Source organism: Sciurus carolinensis, chromosome 5, assembly GCF_902686445.1.
Source record: "Sciurus carolinensis chromosome 5, mSciCar1.2, whole genome shotgun sequence".
Taxonomy (NCBI): domain Eukaryota; kingdom Metazoa; phylum Chordata; class Mammalia; order Rodentia; family Sciuridae; genus Sciurus; species Sciurus carolinensis.
The window spans coordinates 166,339,656-166,358,261 of NC_062217.1; the positions used below are offsets into that span (position 1 = coordinate 166,339,656).

Below are 18,606 nucleotides of genomic sequence, written 5' to 3' on the forward strand. Positions count from 1 at the left end.
ACCTTTCTCCCTGAGATTATCCGATCCTTCCTTGGGGATGTTTTATTTGTTCTTCTGTTGCCGTTGGGTCCAAAGGCTGGCTGGATGCACGCTTGGAAGGAATGCTTCATGGGGGCCACGTATGTACTTCAGGTCTCACTGTGTCAGGGCACAAAAGGAGGGTCTGTGGGTCCAGAAAAGGTAGGGAATGCGAGTAGTGCGCTTTCCCTAAGAGCTGCAGGAGTGTGGGGATGAGCAGGGAGAATCTTTGAGTTGGTGGCTTTGCTCCATCTAGGCAGCCCGTGCCTGAGCTGCTCTCTGCCAGTCCTTTTGCTTTCTGGGTCTGAAAGCTGGACAGATGGACATCTCCAGGCTTGGCTCACACATCCCACCCATGTCCTGCCACTCACACCATCCCACCCTGGCATGCGCAGGAGGGTCTAGCAGGGGATACATGTCCAAATTGCATCCTGATCACCCTGGTGTGGAGGGAGGGATTCCTGCCCCGGAATCTGTCCCCGAGCTGGACAGATGAGGTCATCAGCAATTTTTTTTGTTACGTACACTCATATTTCTGCATGTCATTCAGGGCCACATAGGCACAAGGGGACGAGCCAGGGTGGTGGGAGGCAGACTTTGCAGTGTCACGAGGGTGGGGTGTCCTCTGGTTCCCACGGGAGGGTGTAAGTGGCTTGTTTGGATAATCCTGTGGGTTGGCATGGACTGAAACCCACTCCTCAGGGATACACAGGAACTGTGCCTGTCCCCTCTACAGAAAAGCCTGTCTGGCTAGGGGATACTGTTCCCTTGTGGCTAGGACATGTGACACCCTCTGACTTCAGATGTCAAGGTGGAATATAACATTGGGCCTTAATTTTAGGCTTTTCACTGCCCATACTTAATACCCTTCTGAGCTTGGGTCACAGGGTACCTGGGTTAGTATGCAACCTGCCCTGGTGGGCGCTATGATCAGCACTACTTACAGATGAGGAAACTGAGGCCTGAGAGATGGCATGGCTGGTAAGGGATGAACGGAAACCCAACCCAGACAGCTGCCACCAGATCTGTGCCCCACCTTTGAAAGAGTGAGGAGACGGGTTGGGATCCAGGCTCTGCCTCCATGGGAACTTGCTCTTGCAAAGGCTCTGCCTCGTTTCTTCTGGGAGGCTGCTCCCAGAGTGGAAGGGACCACCGCCACGGGGGTGGGAGTCCCTGGAGCTGATCCTGGGCTGGTCCTGGGAGGGCTCAGGGCTGAGGTCCTCCCCTCTCCAGGTGAGGGGCGGGGCAGGGCCACTGCCTGACAGGTAGGAGAGGACAGCGGCGGGGGCACCTTCATGGCCTTTCCTCTTCCCACCTCCCTCCCTGCACTTCTTTTCTCTCTTCTTCCCAACAAGAAGAAACTGCCTTCTGCATAAATCTAATTGCGGATGTTCCCCGAGCGAGGATGGAGATCAGCAGGTGCAATTCCCCAGTGAGACCCTATGTCTGTCTTTTTTAGGGGAAGTTTGTCTCTTTTTAAAGGAATTGCCAATGCCACTGAGCCGGTGGAGAGCGAGTTCCTTGACCCCCTCCAGTCGCAGTGCGGAACCGGTGGATACCGGGTGCGCTGCGCGTGGCTTAGACGGCCACCCACGCCTCATGGTCTCAGTGCCCTCCTTTCTGAAATGGGAAGATTGGCCCTTCCTGCCTCAGCCGGTTACACGAGGATTAAACAAAGCCATGTTGAAAACCTGGAGTGAGGAGGTTGGCCCAGGGTGGCTCCTATGGGGGCGGCTTACTTATGGTCGCTATTCCTGCTGCCACTTTGTGTTTGGGGATTGCCAGCTGCTCCAGTTCAAGTCCTGACCAGTGGCAGGCAGCAGGTTCACTGGCCCGCAGAGAGAGTCACCCGCGTGTTCTCTCCATCACTGCGTCCACCCCCGCTTCCCAGGACTAATGAAAAATCCAGTACGTCTGGCACCAAGCCTGTGCTGCTGTTGACCACATCCTGTGCCCACTTGTGAGGGTTCTCCCCTTGCCCGGGGGGCTGGCTGGGAGGACAGGTCAGTAGTGCAGCTGGGAAACGCTGTTCTGTTGTCCCTCACCCGGAAGGCTTTTTTAATTCATTTATTTTTATTGTACGTCATGCATTTTTTGTTTTGTTTTGTTTTGTTTCCTTTAGCTCTCAAGAGTTGAAAGTAACTTTCTGGGCCATTGTTTGCTCATGGAATGGCCAAATGATGAGGGCTTTTTGTGGTCCTCCTGGGGCAGGGGCTCATGAGGTCTCAGAGAGGTGAAGTGGTTTTTCTTCAGCTGTCCAGCTGTCAAATGCCAAAGCATGGATTTGAACCAGGTCTAACGATCTCGGTCGGTTTATATTTGTGTCTGATCTCTGAGATGCGTGGCAGGGAAGGATGGAGAAGACTGTGTAGCATGGGGCTTCTCGCCCCTGGAGTGTCAGCCTGTCCTGAAAGAGGCCTGTCATCAGGAACAAGGGCTAAGGGTCATTGGCAAATCCACAGAACCTTTTAGGTGGGGAGCCTGGGGCTTTGTGAACTTCACTTCTTGAGTCGGAAGAGGCCCCGGGTGACAGTGGCATCTGTCTCTTGTTCAGAGACTTGCTACTCCTGCTAGTGTGATTGGCCATTCCTCTGGGTTCCCCACTTTGGGCTGAATCTGTTGCCGTATTCAGCATGTGGACAGTGATAGCTACAGACTTGGAAATATCCCTAGAGGACCAGGGTCTCATCAGCGGCTCTGGGAGGGGACATCTAATAGGTTCCACTACTGAGACGCCACAAAGCAGACATCTCAAAGCAGAGCGGGTGGCAGTCTTACGTGTGGATGTTCTGAGGCCTGTAGCTGAAGACTCAGGATTCCCGACTCTAGACGTCACAGTGTCACAGGATGGTAACTGGCATATCGTAGACACACGGTGACTATTTGTTGAGTGAAAAAGCAGTTGACAAAGATGATAGTCCACTGTCTGTCCCCATCTATGCCCTGCCTGTGTGGCCAGATAGGCCTCTGAGACTGCTGAAGTCAGGTGGAGCTGTGGAAATGGTACTAACCCTGGGGACAGTGGCAGTGTGTGTGTGTGTGCACGCACACCTGTGTGTGCACATGAGTGGGTGTGAGCGAGTGCTTATCCCGTGAGAGTCTAGTGCTGCCCCAGCTGGCCAGGGCCTGGGTCCTCCAGGGGCAGAACCGCGTGCTTGCTGGTGCCAGGCAGGTAGGGAGCCTGGCGGTTCCCCAGTGGTGCCTGGACTTGCATCTGCTGCTTGTAGGTGAAGCTTCAGGTGGCCAGGAGGGGAGGCAGGCGGTGACCTTATGATTGACGGGAAAGCACCTAGGTCCATACAAGGGAAAAGGCGCTTAGTTTTCTGTTGTTTGGCTTCGACTTCCGCCTACTTACACCCTGCCTACCTCTCATCCTTTGTTGGCATCTGATCCTCCTTGGCCTCTTTTTCATTTCAGTTAATTTTAGAGGATTCTCCCTGCGTCTTCAAATATCACAGGCTTTTACTTGCCTTCTGTGCACTTAAATTTGGGCTTAAGGTCCGTGTGCACGTCGTATGCTTGTGCATGTTGTGTGTATATTGTGCATGTTGTGTTTGTGTATGTTGTATCATGAGATGCAGTGAAGGAGGATTTAGGCATCTCTCCCCTGCATGGCCTCTGAGTGAATTAAAAAGAGAGTTGCTTGTATAAAGGTAGAATTACAGCTTTGAATTTTCATTATGTGTGTTTTCCAACTTTTTCAAAGTGTATCTGAGAAAACCGAGGAGAACGCAGCGGTACCATCTCCCCTGTGCCACTTAAGACTTGCATAGATTAAGAGAATTATTCGACTCTGACAGCAAACAAACCAAAGCATGAATACTACTAAAACCCAGCAAGGTACTTGACTTTGGTCCATTGAGGTTTTCATGAAAGAAGATCACGTGTTTTGTTTAGTAGCCACACCATAGTTTCACGCAGACCTTTGACCTACACACTTCAGACACTGTGTATTTTGGATTCCTATGAAGTGGAACCATGCCAGCAGCAGGTCACATGTCATGTCACATGTCACATGTCATGCTTATAAGAGGGAAAGAGTCCCTGATCTGGGGTTTAGACTGGCGCTGGCTGCTGAATCCAGGGTTATTGATAACGATGAAGATAATGGTGCTTTTAAATGATTGATAAATGACTTGCGACCTGTTGGATTTGCTCTGGCACAGGGCTCTTCCTTTCTGATGAAGGTGTAGAAGTCCGACCCCACTCTCAAACATACCGTGCTACCAGCTGGGGCAGTGACACCTGAGATCAAGCGCAGAGGGTCCTGTCTTATGCCCATGGTCACCACCGCTCTTTCTCCCTTAGCTGAGGCTCTGCAGATGGGACGTGCCAGTCACGGTAGAATAACAGGTGTGACTTCAGCCTTGGAGGAGTGTGTATTGAGACCTGCCAGAGCCTTTTGGGCAATAAGATGTTTTTATCTGTACTGGATTTATTGGAAATAAAAGTAAACTAAGTATTTTTACATACTCGCCAGGGATCAAAGAAGTGCTGGACTTCAGCCTCTCCTTGAAAACTCAGGGACACTGGCCACTACAATGGCCGGGAACATGCTGACTCTCCCAGGAGTTGGTGGTGCTGGTGGGCCACCCTCCTCTTCACCCAGATTCCTGTGCCTTTGAACTTTCATTTTTGGTTTTTGTGATTTTGTTTCCTGCCATTGCACAAGTGGGGCTCGAGGTGAGTCAGATCGGGCGTGGACATGATCTTCCTAACGCCGTAGTTGGGCGGGAGGTCAGTGGCCCCCCAGTTCCTTTCTATCCTTTCCGGCCTTCATGGGACGGGCTTGTTGGACACAAGCTCTTCTCCCCAGGGTGCCAGGAGTAGGATGGTCTAGGATCCAATAGAATGAGTCATTTATATGTTGATGTTAGCCAGCTGAATGTTGATTTCACAATTAAGGAGTGACATGAAATTTCTTCTAAAATCAATGGGTTTCATTTACAAAGGGATTCCACCTAAAGAACTAATAGTGCAGGTGAAGAGAGGGTATGGCGAAACAGGACAACCTGGTCCTTAATTGGCCCCAGCTGGGAACCCCTGGCTTTTCCCGAGAACGGTGAGTCTCAAACCGCAGTGTGCACATGCCTCCTCTGAGGGTCTTGTCAAGTGCAGGTCTGATTAGGTAGGTCTGGGTGGGCCCGAGACTCAGGTGGTGCTGACGCCCTGGCCTCTTGTGCCCAAGATTTGGTCGATGGACCAGCAGCCTCACCTCACAGAGTCACCAGGAAGCTCACTGGGAAGACCAGCTCCCAGGTCTTCCTCGTGTCTAGGTCAGCAGTCACAGGACCCCTGGGTGATCCCTGGGCACACTGAAGCCTGGGACCCACTGACCCGGCATGGGGGCTCAGGGTGTCGCGAGCCTGGGGAGGAAGCCACTGCAGACCACACCTTTTCTCCTCACCTGGCCGCAGGGTTTCCACTCACTTCCAAAGAGTTTGCAGCAGGATGTCTGCAGGTTCGGACCCGCCCTTCTAGGGAACACCTGGGATGTCTCCGGGGGTCCCATTCCTCCCTACTCACTCATGGCCCCCATTTGCTTCCTGAAGACCTTGGTCCTCTGAGCAACTGCCTTTCAGTCTGGATTCTCAAGCAGACGCTGGGGGCTGGCTGGAGAAGGGACATCTGTCTTTGTTGGCCCTGCTGCTCCCAGGGCACATAATTTGCTTGATAGATGTGTTCTGAGTGCAGCGGCTTGGGTGGGGGGAGGGGTTGTCCCAAAGGCTGGGTCCATCGGGCTTTAGCAAAATTGACAAGAGCAAAGTAAGACCCGGGAGACCGACGAGGCGAGGAAGGGACGTGCCTGGGCACCCTGCGTCCAGTTCCCTGGCCCCGTGGCCTGCTGTGGGGAAGGAATGGCAATCAAGGCTCAGGGGTCTCAGAGAGCAAGGGCTATGTGAGCATCATAGTGAATGCTCCTCCGTGGGTGGCAGATTGTGTTTCAAAGGCAGCTGTGGCCATGTCCCACATCCACCTGCTTTTCTGTCTGGGATCCTGCCATGCCCTCGTCAAGAGCTAGAGCTATTTCTTCCGCTTGGGATCTAGCTGAGCTTCCGTCACAACTCCTAACTAATAGAATGTGATAGGGGTGACACCTGATTCCTGAGGCTAGGTCAGAAAGGCCCCTCAGCTTCTGCCTGCTCTTGGGACACCAGCTCTGGGGGAAGCTGTTGACCATGCAGAATTCTGACTACCCCAGGACAGCCGTGCTGGACAGACCACCGTAGGTGCTCTGGCGGCAGCTCCAGCTGGGCTCCCTGCCAACAACCAGCATCAAGGACTGGCCATCTGGGTGGCCATCTTGATGGGGGTCACAGCCCAGGCCCACCCTGGGGGATCGCAGCCCAGCCAGTGCCGTGGCCTATGACCACACGAGAGGTTCTGAGAACGGCTCAGCTGAACCCCTCTCGGTTTCCCAATCTGTAAACTCATTGACAAAATAAAATGTTTTGAGGTGATCTGTTATGCAGCGTTAGCAACTGGAGTATTCTGGAAGCTTGAGTTATCACAAGTCAGTTACACCTACTTAAAAACATTTTTCAAACAAAATTCATTTCATTTAAAATGTTTTTGAAACACTTAGGAACAGGGAATAGAAGGTTACAAAATCAAATGGAATCCTAAAAATTGTCTGGTAAAAATATACATGTAGGCTATAGTAAAATGATAATGGCAATCAAACACTAGTTTCTGTTCATGTTAGGTATTCCAGGTGTATTCTTTCATTAGTTTTCATTCCAACTCTGTAAGATGTGTCCATTTTACAGGTGAGGAAACCAAGGCTCAGAGATGTTAAGGAAAGGACTCACCAGGAGCCACACAGTCAGAGCGGGATTGGAACACTGATGGGCCTGACTCCAAAACCTGTCCTGGAAAGGTTGTCAAGAGGAGAGCTAAGTCACCAAGCCTCCTCTCTTTACAGATGAGACACAGGACCTAGGGATCATGCATTTCAGTGCTAGGGACTCGCAGCCCACCAAGGTACCTGGGGAGTATTTTAAAATCCACATTATCAGGTCCTGTTCATCCTGTCTGTAGCTCTGGGGTGGGGTGTCTCCAGAAAGTTCTGGCCATCTCTACTCAAGGTTTCTGATTAAGTCCAGCCTCCCCTGTTACAGCTGAGAACACTGACATCCTATGAGAGCAGAAGTGGCATTATTTTTTTCCTACAGTACAGAGCAGCTTGACAGGAGAGCTGGAGGCTAAGAGTAGGTTTCCTGATGCCCAGACAGGGTGCTGCCCTATGCCATGCTCTGCGGGAAGTGTTGGACAGGTAGCAGAAGTCACTACCAGTGAAGGGCTCTCTGTGCACTATGACAAGACTATACTAGATGTGTTCTGGGTTTGACTTGGTAAATTATTGGCAGGACCCATTTGGTGATCTGGCAAATATTTACCAGTGACTCCTGTGTGCCAGGTGGAGGCGCTGGGGCACAGTGCTGAGCAGAATTTTCATGGGTACCACTTTATTCTTCAAAGTACATAAATATGCAGATTTTTAGGACATAGTACTTCACAGAGGAGGTAGTAGGAGGAAGGAGGAAAAGACACACTTAAAGACAAGATTCTTTTAAAATTGTGTATGAGGCTGATCAAATTGAGAATATTACTGTTATGATTTATATGAAGTGTCCCTCAAAAACCCAGGCATGAGACAATGCAAAACTTGCATGGGAAAGGATCCGGTTATGAGAGCCTTAACCTAACCAATACATCAACCTTCTGATAGGGATTAACTCTAGGCAGCTAGGGTGTGGCTGGAGGAGGTGAGTCATTGGGGGTGCGCTTTGGCATTTACAATTTGTCCATGGTGAGGGGACTTTCTCTCTGCTTCCTGGTGTCAGGTTCTGAGCTGCTTTCCTCCACCACACACCTTCTGCCATGATGTTCTGCCTCACCTTGGGCCCAGACAATGGAGCTGGCCATCTATGGACAAGACCTCTGAAACCATGAGCCCCAAATAAACTTTTCCTCCCCTAAAATTGTTCTTGTCAGGTCATTTGATCACAGCAGTGAAAAAGCTGCCTTAAACAACACTGACACTATTCAGGGTCCCAAGCAAGAATCACCTTTTGCAGTGTCTGAGCCCCTACAGTGACCATCTAGTGGGCTCTGAGCCTCTCGTCCTGAGGCAGCCCCTCTCCTCTACATCCTACAGTGTGGCCAAAGATGCAGACAGGTCATACCATACAACATCTTGAATCTAAGGACACCAATGATGTAAGTCTCTTGACTCTGCCCAGAGTCTGGGGTAGCTTTAAGATGACTCTCTAACCTGGTTTGCCCAAGACTGAGGGTTTTCCTAGGATCTGTGACTTTCACTACTGAAATCATAAGCAAAAAGGGACAGTGGACACCTAAATGGTTCCTAGAGGAGAAGATAGCTTCTTCCCTCCTCCTTCCCTGGCTCCATCTTGGTTCTTGCTACCCCTTTTATTGGAAACCCAAATCCAAGGTTTTAGAATGGGCTCTGACCACCGCCACCCACCCAACTGCCTGTCCTTCCCTACTGCTATTCCCTTGTCTCCTGCCAGGACAGCTGCCATGACCTCCCAGCCATCCTCCCCCTTCCCTGTCCGCTCCAAGTCCCACTCTCTCCACTCCCAGGGCCACCACCTTCAGTTTGATTTTTTTTATCCTATCTTCTGAATTTCTCATTGGCTTAAAATCCAAATTCCTCTGCCTGTCACTCAAAGCCTTAAATTCTCCTGGCCCTGTGGCTCCCCCCAGCTGTCTGGAGCCATGCCAATTGATATTGTCAGTAAGGATTGAGTTGGAGGGCCAGGGGGTGAGATCCTAAAAAGCGAGCTCTTTCAGCCCCTTCCTCCTCTGCCCAGTGCTGATCATTGCCCACCCAGTGAAGGAGCAACATGGGCGCTGAGTGCTATGGGTTCTTGGGGTGTGAATGGGTTCAGTAGGGAGAAGAGGGGAGCAAATGGGATGTGTAAAGCTGTCGTGTCAGCAGATTCAGAATACAGCCATTCCCTTTCCCTTCCTGACTTTCCTCTTTGCATTTCTCCTGTCCTAGTCCACCATCTTCTCTTGGAAGGTTTTCATCCTTGCTCTGCCCCCTAGTGGTGGTGTGGTGGCAGCCTGGTGCCATCTGGGTAATTTGGAGGGATTGAGTGGGCACACATGACCCAGTTGAACCAGGCGCTTCCTCTCCTTGGTTCCAACTCAAGCCTCGTTTTATCCCCTCAGCCTCTGCTACTGGTCTGACTGGCTCCTGTCTGGACCACCACATTCGGATTCCAGCTGCTTTGAGTCTTGGCTATTTCCTTACTTGTGGAGTTGGTCCCTGTTGGCAGATGGAAACAGAAAATTCTGCCATGTCTCAGTGACTTCTTCGACTTTCCCCTTGTTAGAACTGGCAGAGAACCATCAGGGGCCACCCATTTTCCTTTCGCCTAAAGACTGGATCCTTCCCAGGGCATGCAGGAGTGGCTACCTTTGGGGTCTGCTGGCAGCTGTGGAAGGCTCAGCATTCATGAATTTTTCTTTGTTTTGTTTCAGTTTTACGGAGTTTTTGGACCCATTCCAGAGAGTCATCCAGCCGGAAGAGATCTGGCTCTATAAAAATCCTCTGGTGCAATCAGACAACATACCTACCCGCCTCATGTTTGTAAGTACCATGATTTCATGGCCGATTTGACCTCTTTCCCAAGGATGATGAACCAAATGGGCTTTCATCTCTGCTCTTCTCACCCCTGCTGAAGATGAAGAGCAGCTTGGAATAGAGAGGAGAGCAGTCCACCAAATAAAAATGCAGTCCCAGATCATAATGGTGCTGCTTGGTCACGTCAGCTGTCAGGAAGTCCTCCAGAACTCGCCCGACACTTTGGAAGGAGAAGGGACTCCCTTCCCTGGGCTGTGCCAAGCTCTTTCCAAATACTGACAGTAAAGGAAGACTAGAAGCCAGTGACAAGAATTTTCTGTCCCCTCTCCTCTCAGGATAAGCCTTGATTTTGCCAGACTTGGGTGCCAGGAGCCCCATTAGCTGTGCTGGTTTCAGCCAGTCACTTGTTGACCACTGGTAAGGCTACTATGTGACTTAACCCCAGAGAGTGTCTCCTGTCTCTTTCCTTCTAGCATAAATGGGCAAGCCACCCAGTAGCTGGGGGTACACCGCGGTTGTCTTTGCCTCCTCCCACGTGGTATGGCAGTAACAAACTTTTACTCCTCACTTCCTACATGCCAGACCCTTAGCTGAGAGGTCAAGGAAGGATCATTTCCCTTGGTTCCATCCCACCCCAGTGAGGAAGGTGTGGCCCCTGTCCACACGTTGTAAGTGCAGAAGGAACTTGCCTGGAGTCCCACTCACGGTGAGCAGCCGTGCCAGATCCCACTAGCCGGCTCTGGAGCTCAGGTCTCTGCCAGGAGGTTGCCCTGGAGGTTGGGAGTAGAGTGTCCAGGACTTCTTGTGCTGCTGTTAATTAACCCCTGGAGAACTGCCATCAGACCTCTCTGTAGCAGAGGAGATATTTAAGCAGTAAAGTAACTTCTGGATGGGCATCCTCGTGGTTTGAAGGCTATTCTTGATGACCTGTCATTGTATCCTGGCCTCTAGGGATTGAGGTGGCTGTTCCAGAACGTTCTCAAAACACAAGAGGGCTACTTCTGCATTTAAAAAGAAATTCCTCTGATTTTATGGAGAAAATCTTGTGAATTCATGACAATTGTAAAGATCTCTGTATCTGTAAACTCCCCCAAATGCCTATAATACCACATGAACATTAAAGATTGTTACTATTGCTTTTTAATCATTACTTTTTTGCTGAAAATAAACTTACATTTTTGTGCATCTCAGGCGAATTGAAGCATGAGGTGGTTGAGAGTGGGGCAGAACTAATAACCAGTACTACCATAAGACTTTTTGCATTTCTTCTCTAATTCATCTTCTATAAATTCTAGAAATGAAGGAATCCGTGTGTGCCTAATGAGTTCATAGCTTGAATTAGGGGGAAGCTTCTATTTATCACTTATTCTCATTCTTGGTAAGATTTTATATTTAATGTGCTTTATATAACACAATCTGGAGATGGATGTTCATACAGGATATTGTGAGAAATTTGTGGCTGTGTCCTAGATTTATGAACAATGGATTGAACACTAGATGCTAGATACAAATGCCACAAATATTCTGTCTACAGACACAAATAGGTTGGAGCAGTTTGCATTTAGGCAGCGGGGGAATGACTAAGGTCTGAGATTCTCAGAGAACCCAAGGGTATCCAGCGCTGCATACAGATTCACCCTCTAACCTGATGAGCTACATTCAGCCTTCTATTTTGTTAATAGTGGTTGATGAATTTCAAGTGTTTGGTCACGAGATTTAGTGCAATTCCATAATAGCACAAGGAAAGCAGTGGATACATCTGTAATAACCTGCATCACAAGGGTGGAAAGTACTTTGTCATCCTATAAATTAGATTTGTTCTTCTGAATTTTATTAGGAGTTTAGTGTATCATTTGTCAGCTTTGATCCTTTAAAACCTTCCAATGTTTGTAGAAGAATGTTTGATGGAGCACACATTTTCACTGATATTTAAAGTAGCTTGATGACTTTTGAAAGCTCAAATTTCATTATTTAATACATAAATAGAATCCTGGCTCTTTATTACTTTTGGTTGGAATGTTTCAATCTAAAGGTGAACTTTTTATGTTGCAACCAAGATACTTTTTTAAAGATAGCTGATACTGACCCAGATGTTTGTTTACTGGTAATTAGTGCCTTTGGAGCCACGGGTGTGTGTGTGTGTGTGTGTGTGTGTGTGTGTGTGTGTGTGTTTCAGAGGAGCCAGTTGATCCTATGTAACAAGGAACCTCACAGCCTAATGGTTAGGGGATTGAGGTAAGTGCAGCCAAGTGACTGAGGACTTGGAGAGAACACCAGCACACCCCTCCCCAGCTCTGGCTTTCTCCGTCAGCGGGGACGTGGGGAGTGCTTGGAGTCCCTTTCAAGAGCAGGTTTCCCCGGAGGATACAGTGTTCCTGCTGAGCAGGGCAGGGCCAAGGATGCTTTTCAGTCTAGACTCGACATTTCCTGGGTGTTCCCAGATAGTCGGCCACCTTTACAGGTCGCTGTACTCAATCAGAAGCAGTTACAGTTTCTTGCTGAGTGTGGGGTTTGTCAGAGCATATTTAAACACCTATTTTTTGGTGTAGGACAGCTCAGTTGGTATTTATTTTAATTTTAATTTTAATTTTTTTCTTTTCATTCACTCATTCATTCATTCATTCCTGGTGCTTTATCACTGAGCTATATCACCAGCTCTCGCCCACTTTTCTTCCATTTTGAGACAAGTGCTTGTGAAGTTGCTGAGGGCTTTCCTAAGTTGCTGAGGGCCTCCCTGAGTTGCCGAGACTGGTCTTGAACTTGTGATCCTCCTGCCTCAGCCTCCTGAGTTGCTGGGATGACAGTTGTGTGCCACCATGTCCAGCTGGTTGTTGCCTCTTAAGTACGTTCTTTGGTACTGTCTGTGGTAGTTGTCGCTTTGTGTATTCAGGGGACACTTCTAGGAAGCCTGCTGAGGGTAACGAAAGCCGGAGGGGCTGCAGGTATGTCAGATCAGAGGTGGGGTATGCCCTCAGCAACCCCACAAGATCCTGGGGGTAGAATCTGGGCCAGAGGGAGGCGCAGGTCAACTTCTGGGATCTTTGTCATCACCTCACGGTCCCCACAGCAGCCATCACTCTTGGGTACAGGCACTGTGATCATCACTTTAAAACAGTCAACCCTTCTCAGAATCCACTGTGCTCAGCACTTTTGTGGACCCCATAATTTCAGAAGGAAAGCGGGCAACTCTCTGCGGTCTGATCTATAGCGGTCAGGGCTGGATGGATCGGGCTCTCAACACTGGCTGCCAGGGTGCAGCCGCCCTTGAAGCCATTCTGCTGGGATGCTGCCCTGGGGGCTAGGAGTGGAGAGGTGGCCAGTGAGTGTGTGTGCACAGACACAGACACAGGAGAGCAGAGAGCAGGGGCCGTGTGGGCCCAGTGAGCAGGAGTTTCCTTGGAGAGTCTTGGGAGCAAAGGAGACAGGGACAGACCAGCTGGGGCGGCTGCAGGTTAGGTGATCATTACTTAATTCACTGGACAGTTAGGAAGCACCTGCCGTGAACCAAGCAGAGGTGCCCGGCTGAATAAGGTGTGGTTTCCAGTCCAGCACGGACACAGGCGTGTGGACACAGGTTAGCCAGTTCAGCATCCCTGTCAAATGGGAGTGGAAGTGGTGATAGGGGTTCACAGGTTTAGATTCACCCAGGCCCTGTCCTCTGCCTTTGTCTCTTTTGGTTCCAGCCACAGTTTGCTGGATGTGTGCTCTTGGGATCTTACTGACACGTGTTGCTTTGAGAGTGGGGGTTCCTATTCTGGAAGAGGATGCTTCTAAGAAGACAGAAATAAAGCCAGATTTTCTGAGGGTAGAACGGAAGGAAGAGACAAAGCTGCCTCATGATGGACAGGTTAATTTGCAGGCTTTTCCTAGAGTCTTCGACAGCTCTTTTCTTTGTGACGGGAGGTAATTGTGTACGCACAGCGGGGCCTTTTCCAGGTGTCTGTCCTGACGCTGTCCCTGCAATCACTTGGCTGCCCCCCTTTCTGTCAGATGCCATTTGCAGGCTGCTTGTGCTGTTGGATATGGAGGCCCCTCTGCGCCTGGCTCTCCTCTGGCTGACTTTCTGACCTTGGGCTGCTCTGGCTCTGGTCCCTTCTGGGAAAGCTCTTGGCATCCTCAGGTCTTTCCCGCATCAGACACGCGGCTCCAAGTTCTGCTGTTTCCCGGGAGCATCCGGGACAGTGCGGTGCCTGTGTCAGCACAGGGGCTGACCCACATCCTGGGAGTGAGGCTCTTCCTGGTGTGGTTTCGTTGGTGGCTGCACAAGGTAGAGACCTAGCTGGGGACAGGGGTCATTTAGGGTGTGAGCAAGGTGCCTGGAGAATTAGACTCTTGCCCACCTACAACCTCTTTCCTGCCCTCAGGTGCTCACTCCCCAGACCTAGTAGCCCGCGTGGGCTTGGGCTGAGATGCTCTCATTCCATGGCTGGGGACAGGATCCTGGTACCCTCTGCTAGTGTAGTTTGGGTCATTGTTAACACACTTTCCCAGGAAATATTGAAGTAGTAACCAGAAACCAGCTCTTGCTGAATGCCAGCTCTCCTGGGCTGCCAGTAGGTGGTGGGCATGGGCTCCAGCATGTGCTGCCCAGCCTCACCACCTATTGGGGTTGCAGATTTGGAAAATCACCTGCCCCTCAGCCAGTGCCTTACTTTTTTACTTTCTCACTTTTTTTCTCTCCTGGAGTACAGAGCATGATGCTTCACTTAGTGTGTGGCACGTAATAAGCACTCAGTGACTCTTGGTGACTCTAATCCTACCCGTGATGCTCTGCTATGGATATTATTAGGATAGGCATGTGATAGATGAGGACCTGGAGACTCAGAGGTGAGGAGGTTAGGTGACTGGCCCGAGGACACAGGTCAGTGTTGAAGGTGGGCTGGAACCCAGGCCTCTTCCCTGTGTCTGTCTGTGGCTCAGCTTCCCAGCCTGTAGAATAGGCATCATGCAAAAGCAACCATGGGCCACATCCTGCTTGGTGATGTGGCAATGTGTGCACTACCTGGGTGCTATGCTGAAATTTGGTCCTTTACACAGGTTGTTTAATAATTATCGATGCCAACCTGTTTCCTCAACTGTGAAATGAAGCTGATGGGCAGAGGGGATCACCAAGATTCAGGGTGTCTGCTCAGGAGCGTGGCAACCCAGTGCGAGGTGTGCTAGTCCTGCCAGCTGTGTGTCCTTGTGTGTTCCCTCACCTCTCTGAGCTTTATCTGCACATTGAGGATGTTTCCCCAACAGAGAGGTTAGAAGCTTAGACACAGGGGAGCAGAGCCTGTAACACCCGTCTAGTCCTGGACAACTGTCTCAAACATTTCAGTGATTTTCTTCTATGTCCTGGAAACAAACCCCCTTACCGTTCTCCTCCAACCAGGACAGAAGGCATTTATCATGCTTTACGTAATGCTTCTTACTTTCCAAGGTGAACCTGCTATAACATTATGGTTAAAAGTATAGAACTTGATCAGTTTGGATGCAAATCCCTATTTTAGTACTTATTATCTGTGTGACTTTCAGCAGGTTGTTTAACCTCTCTGTGTCTTGGTTTCTTATCCACTAAATAAGAACCTATTGCAGAGGGTTGCAGTGAAGGCTGAGTGAGTAAGTTTGTGGAAAGTGCCTGGATAAACAGTGGTCCTTGGTCCTCAGTCCATGTTATTCTTAGTTATTCTAATCTAGGATGTCCATCCAGCAGCCTGCTCTCATAACAAGTAACAAACAAGCCCAGAGAGGGTTCATATGACCCCTGTGTCCCCCAGGGCATTTGGCTGGAGTGCACTCTGCTCTGACCACTCAACCATCCTACCCTGGGCTTATCCTAGGGATTTCACACATTCTCATAGGCCAAGAAACATTGACAGGAGGGAGAGCAATCCCAGGGGAATTTTGCCTGCCCATTTTTGTCCCCATTGACACACACATGCGGGGAGGTAAAAGAAACCCTTCCCCACCTCCCTGTCCCTCTGTCCCTGTGCCTCTGTCCTGTGGGATAGGGTGCTGGCCAGAGACCTGAGAGGTTCTCCTGGGTTTGCTGGGTTGTGGTGCTGGGTTCCTTCCTCCTTCCAGGCAGCCTGTGCCCCGGGACAAGTTGTTTTCCTAGGGAGTGCCTCCTGGGCTCATCTCTTCATTCTGACTCTTGGTTGAAAAGCATTTGTCAAAAGTGGGTGGATGTTGGGTACAAATATGTCCCTCTCTGCCCCGATTTGGGCACTGTGCTGTCCAGGAAAAAGGAATGAGGTGGGGCCCACATGCTGCCCAGAGGCAGAGAGGGTCACGTCCCCTCGCCCACCAGAGGAGCTCTTGAGGTGGGAGACTTGGGCCCTCCTGGCTGCCAAGTCCTGGCTCAGGGAGTGGTTGACGGGTGGTTCTAGAAAAAATGCCCAAACAAATCTACCTAGGAAAGTTGTGATTAAATTAAGTCCACTCTCACTGGGGGAGCAGGACTGGGGATCCAGTTAGGAGCAGGGAGTCCCTGGGCCATTGGGCCCCTGGGCCCTGACTGGGGTCCCTGGCAGCTCTAATGAGTTCTCCAGCTCCCACATCTGGGCTGTGAGGCCTCCACCTGGGGTCCCTTCTGTTGGTCTGGGCCTTCCTTCCCTGGGACCTCTTTTGACCTCTTCAGGAACCTTGTGGATGAAACCTTTCCCACTCATGTTTACTCTGGGGTTTTCTTTCGGTCCAGAAATAAATCCAGGTGCATCAGCCAGGATCATTTGGTCACGTTCTCTTCCATTTCATGCTGTCCTGTGCACAAGGCTGGACTTACCGGTGGGGTTGTTAGAGAGCGATTGCTCTCTGCTGAGTGGCTTTTCCTGTTTGGGAGCATGTGGCCTGATCTGTATTGTAGAGGGCGGGGAGCTGGGCTGGTAGGCTCCATGTTTGGATTTGGGGACACAAGGACTTCTTCAGCCTTGACCGTAACTGTGGATGGAAGCAGACCAGTACTGCTCCTCAGGCCGCGAATGTATGGGTTCAGTTTCTGAGGTTGTGTTTCTCAGTCACCAGCATCTGACCATTTGACACTTCCCTAGACTAGTCATTTGAGGGATTAACAGCATTAACGAGCCCTGTAGTTATTTAGGTGCGAGTCATGGCGGAACTTGTGGAAGCTGCCTCAGAATCCCTGGGGCCACTGTCTCATGAGTGAGTGGTAGGCCTGAGGACAATGCTGCTTCTCTGCTTCAGCTCTGAGTCATCTCTCACGCATCTGCCTTCTGTACCTGCGCCACATGCTACTGCATGCCCCTGCGGTGCCAGGACTTGTCCGTTTGACTTTTAAGCAGCCATGTCATTCAGAGGCATATCTGCTGAGGAGGATCATCAAACCAGCCACTACCTTTTGAGGCCACAAAGACGTGGAGCAGTAAAAAGGAGAGTTTGTGGTGTCTGGGAAACTGTCTCTGAAGACAGGTGCCCAAGAGGATCCCCAGAGCGATGTGGCTCTGCCGTGTGGTTGTGGCGTGTTAAGCGTCTCAAGTTATTTTGAAAATTATGTTCATTTGCATGAATTCTGTTTCCATAAAAGCAAAACATCTTCCAGCCATGACTTTGTCCCATCAGGAAGTTTCTCTCTAAAGAGTGCTATCTCCTTAGAGCACAGGTGACTGTTTCAAAACTGTGAATGGTGCTGGTTGGCAAGTCACAGATCTGTGGGTGCTCAGTCCCTCCTGACCTCGTTAGCCCAAGAAGAAACATAAATACCTTTTCCTTTGTTGTTGAAATGTTTAAAAACAACTTCCCAATCATGGAAAGCTGGATGGAAGAGTCCATACGGGAGGCAGAAAGCCTAGTCTCCAAAGTCTGGCCTGGAGGCTCCCCTCTGTGAGGACCCAGGCACATCGTTTAGTCATGGAGCCCAAAGAAGACAGTCGCACAGCCATGCTGAGGATTAAGGGCTGCCAGACTGGGCGGCACCTGGCCTGGTACTGCCTCACAGCAGGCTTTGCAGCGAGGTTGATTTCACCTGGGTTCCACCAGTTCAGTTCAGTAAGTTTGTGCTGAGCGTCTGCAGGGAGGGTGTGGAGGAGGGAGGAGGAGGGACTTGATGGGAAAGGACTAAATTCTGCTCTGGAGAAGGATGATTATTCAAGAAAAGAACACCAAAGGGATGAATGGACATAAACATGTGTATGGCCCAGAGATGGGGTTGAGAGGCCACGGAGGAGAACTTAGGGGTGTCACTGGCAATCAGTTATCATAGTTGTAGACTGTTCCTTTTTGTTTAAAAACCTCCCGCTATAGATGTGGCTCCTAGCAATTATAAATCAAGTATAACCTATAATCAGACCTTTGGTTTTTCAATTCTCTGTGTCCTCGAAGTCTGGCTATTCACCTTTGTTTGAGGTCAGGGATTTGGAAAGGGCATTCAACTAGTGAGTTGAAGTGAAGCTGACTGGAACTAATTATCAACCAGCCCTTCTGAAAGCAAACTGATGTCTTCATAAGGGATTATTTGTTATTTCTTCTAGGCAATTTCTTTCCTCACACCCTTGGCCGTTATTTGTGTGGTGAAAATTATCCGGCGAACAGACAAGACTGAAATTAAGGAAGCCTTCTTAGGTAGGGTATTCACAGTTCCTGCTTTAGGGGGTGGGACTGAGCTTAATGGCCTCGTTGCAGGTTAGAAATCTCAGCTGCGGCCCACTGAATTTGCTTTTGGTCATATTAAGCTCTGGTGGAAATAAGACAAGGTAAACATTAAGGTCCGAGAACCAATGTACCGTTTCAATGAGAGGTTTTCAGAGGGTGCCCACACTCGCTGTCCTTGGTGCTGAATCTGGACCTGGTGTCTACATCAGAACTCCAGGCTTCTCAGACACAGAGGCAGGGTAGCTCTTGGCTAAGGCAGAGCAAATCTGAAACTTTGTTACCACTGACTGTGCCATTTCACATTTGTGGCTAATAGGCCTGCATTTTGAGGGAATCCAGAAATCAACATTGGCTGGAGGCAAAAAAAGTGGGCAAAAGCA

General features: G+C 50.0%; 1 protein-coding gene across 3 annotated transcripts in view; it reads left to right on the top strand.

The window, feature by feature from the left end:
* Positions 1 to 18,606, top strand: part of Plpp4 (phospholipid phosphatase 4) — a 115,141-nt gene that overhangs the window by 33,280 nt on the left and 63,255 nt on the right. For 2 of the 3 annotated variants that reach the window (XM_047553662.1, XM_047553663.1), the window contains exons 2-3: positions 9,535 to 9,643; positions 18,106 to 18,196. In XM_047553662.1, the coding sequence (XP_047409618.1) occupies positions 9,535 to 9,643; positions 18,106 to 18,196 (200 nt within the window). The remainder of the gene's footprint in view (positions 1 to 9,534; positions 9,644 to 18,105; positions 18,197 to 18,606) is intronic. The other variant, XM_047553664.1, reaches the window with a different exon arrangement.